Below are 3,171 nucleotides of genomic sequence, written 5' to 3' on the forward strand. Positions count from 1 at the left end.
TATATATATTATTGTGGCGATATATATACAAAGACCAAAATGTTTCTCACCTGTTGAGAGATGGCGTTGAGCGTCACTGTGTCCGCCTCCAGGTGACCGGTGACCCCCAGGTTTATGCAGGAGCTGATGATCAGGTGATCCAGCACCAGCTGACTGCCCGCCGTGTCGCGCACGATCTTCTCCACCTCTGCCTGGCAGCTGTCTGTCACGTTACTCCCCATGTACGTGATGGTGAACCTGATCACGTGACGTGCCTCTAGCTGCGTTCTGGCCGCGCTGTCTGTGTCTGGGGAAACATCACGTGACAACTGGGTGTGAGTACAGAGAAGTCACAGAAAATGATGAACAGACACGTTGGAAGACATGGAGTAACATCAACAGGCTAGGAAAGGATAGGGAAAGGTGGAAAAGTATTTGTTAGTTCACCCATAGCCTGATGTAAGGTGATGTGAGTAATGACAATGACGACGATAAATGAACATGGGACATTTTAATTCCATTCAGTTTGAGAATGTGGCTCCTTGTTTACACCATCAGCTCCAATTATCCCCCACCTCACCCTCCCTTCTCATCCCTCCCTCCTTCCTTCCCCCCTCCCCTCCGTCCCCTCCCCTGCCTCCCCTCCATTCCCGGGACAACACAGCAAAGTCACTCACCCAGGCTGATACACCTGACGTCAGGGCTCGGGGAGAACTCACTGACGGGTCCGGAGCAACTGACCAGTCTGTGAGTGACCTCTGGGTCGTCATAGAACACGTAGCCGCTGTTACAGGTGAGGTTACAGGTGTAGCCGGCGCCGTTACTGAAGCAAGTCTTGTTGCCGTTTTGAGGGATCCGAACTGAGTACGGGTGGCAGGTGGAGGCTGAAGGGAGAGAGAGAGGGAGTGAGGGAGGGAGTGAGGGAGGGAGTGAGGGAGGGAGTGAGGGAGGGGGATGCGAGAGAGGGAGGGAGTAAGGGGAGAGAGGGAGGGGGTGAGGGGTGAGAGGGAATGACTGTAGAGAGGGAGATAATGAGGACAAAGAGGGAGGGAGTGAGGGGAGCAAGGGAAGGAGTTAGGTGAGAGAGGCTAACGAGTGAGAGGAGAGAGGGACGGAGTGAGAGAAGAGAGGGAGGGAGTGGGGGAAGAGAGGGAGACGTGTAGGAATAAAAGAAAATCAAATAGATGACATCATCCCAGTATCAGGCAGCCACCCTCTTAATTAAGGCCACTCACAGGTTTTAGGGGTCCAGTTTGGGGCCAGATAACGTTTTTGTGGGTTTTAAGAAACTTCCCTTGAAAATGATGTGCTAAATCGAATGGAAATACTCCCAAAGTTCCATTTCAAAGAGATGGCCCCATGAAGTTTGTATCATTGTGAGCCAATACAATCTTTTAAAGCAATTTTGTGCTGTTTTTACTTACTTGCTTACACTCTCCCTATACCGTTAGGTACATAAGGCAGAGAGCAGTCGACGCCACGCTTGTCTGTCCAGGGCCACTTTATCTAATTTCAGCACATCTAGGCCTTGGGTGATTGCCTCATCTCTTATTGTACCTCTATAGATTCCAGTCGGTCTTCCCCGCTTTCTCTTCCCAGTTGGTCCCAATACCACGTCTGATAGGGCAATGTCGTCTTTGGCATTCTTAGAACATGTCCTAGATACATCCATCTTCTCTTTTTTTAAATTGTTGTGTTGATATCTTCAATTCCAGATCTTTCCAACACTTCATTATTTGTAATATATGTGAGGCAGCGTGGTGGAATCAGGCTCTCGTCAAAATAACCAAAGTGTAGAAACTTGCTTTTTTCCACAGGTTTGTGAATTTTTACAAAATTTTTGTTTTTTGGCTCAACACCTTTCATGCCCTTTAAAGAACTCATTTCTGTGTGGATTTTTCTGAAAAACGTCGATTAAAGGCACAAAATATGTAAATTTTCAGTTACCACTGACTCTTGAGATAAGGAAATAACTAATCTTTGGCGACCATTTTCTCATTAATTTTACCTCTGAAAACAGTTGACCCCCACTTCCTTCATTCACAAATATCTCGACTTATATTGATGATAAATGGATATAATTTTCATCCTAATAAAGACGAGTGAACAAACTTTAAGATGATACTAATAACTCTACACGCCCAAAAATTGACGAGACCCTGAATCCACCACGCTGCCTCACATATTCAATCCATTTTATTAGTAAAATTCTTCGTAGGCATTTTGTTTGGAAGCTTTTTAATTTTCGTTGAATTGTTTTGTTTGTTTTCCATATCTCTGAACATCTGTTCTGCTTTTGCTTTCCTCAAAATGTTCATTTCTCAGCTTTGAAATTTAAAAACTCACAAGATAAAGACACGAAACTTGGACAGTAAGAGCACCATGCGATGTCAAATAAAATGACGCTAGCCTTTCCTAATTTTTAAAAATAAAATATTTTTGATTATTTTTTCTTGACCATCAATGATTTATTTCTAGAGGCACCAGCCATCCATGTCCAGGTGCTGTTTTTTTACTTTTCTACTTTAAAAAATTGCTTGTTTGCCTGCTTTTCTTTTTAGTTAATATGCATGTCTTCTAAAAGTAATAATATTATTAATATTTAGAATGTCAAGGAAAGCTAGCGTCATTCATTTTTTTAAAAGATTTGAGTGCAGATTACAAATTAAACAATGTAATTACTTCATAGATAGTATGGATAGTTCTTGAGTTTTTAAAGTGAGAATGTTCCTTCAGATGGCTTGATTTCACTCTAATGTGTCATTTCTATATTATGCAACTGGTAATGATTCCAAAAACGGAATTTTTTAAAGCCTTGAATGAAATACTTGGAGAAAATGATTTTTTTTTTAAAAGCCCCAATAAAAATCATTTAATTTTAGATTTTGGTGCTAAGAAGTGGAGTGTACATATATGGCCTTAAACTAACTTGGCAGTTAGAATTCCTTTACAGAGACTTTATCCGCTTTTCACAAAAGCATAGCTGAATTCTCACCTGCCCCAGAGCCTCCACACTTATTCTTACAGACGGCGAGAACTACTTCCGTCAAACTTCCCTGTCTGTTGCTCAAATCTTTGAGACAAGACAAACACACAGTCACTGGGAAAGACGTCAGGGTGTTCTTGCTGCCAGACGACTCTGCCGTGAAATCTGTAGCCGTGTATTCACTCACTTCCGGGACTGTGTGTGTG

General features: G+C 42.8%; 1 protein-coding gene across 1 annotated transcript in view; it reads right to left on the reverse strand.

The window, feature by feature from the left end:
• The window catches only part of LOC101846473, a gene marked incomplete in the record, with an annotated part of 96,566 nt that overhangs the window by 62,234 nt on the left and 31,161 nt on the right, over positions 1–3,171 (reverse strand). The window contains 3 exon segments of the mRNA XM_013090021.2: positions 51–286; positions 657–863; positions 2,975–3,151. Coding sequence (XP_012945475.1) covers positions 51–286; positions 657–863; positions 2,975–3,151 — 620 coding nt within the window.

The sequence above is a fragment of the Aplysia californica genome, unplaced genomic scaffold (assembly GCF_000002075.1).
Source record: "Aplysia californica isolate F4 #8 unplaced genomic scaffold, AplCal3.0 scaffold01109, whole genome shotgun sequence".
NCBI classification, from domain to species: Eukaryota; Metazoa; Mollusca; class Gastropoda; order Aplysiida; family Aplysiidae; genus Aplysia; species Aplysia californica.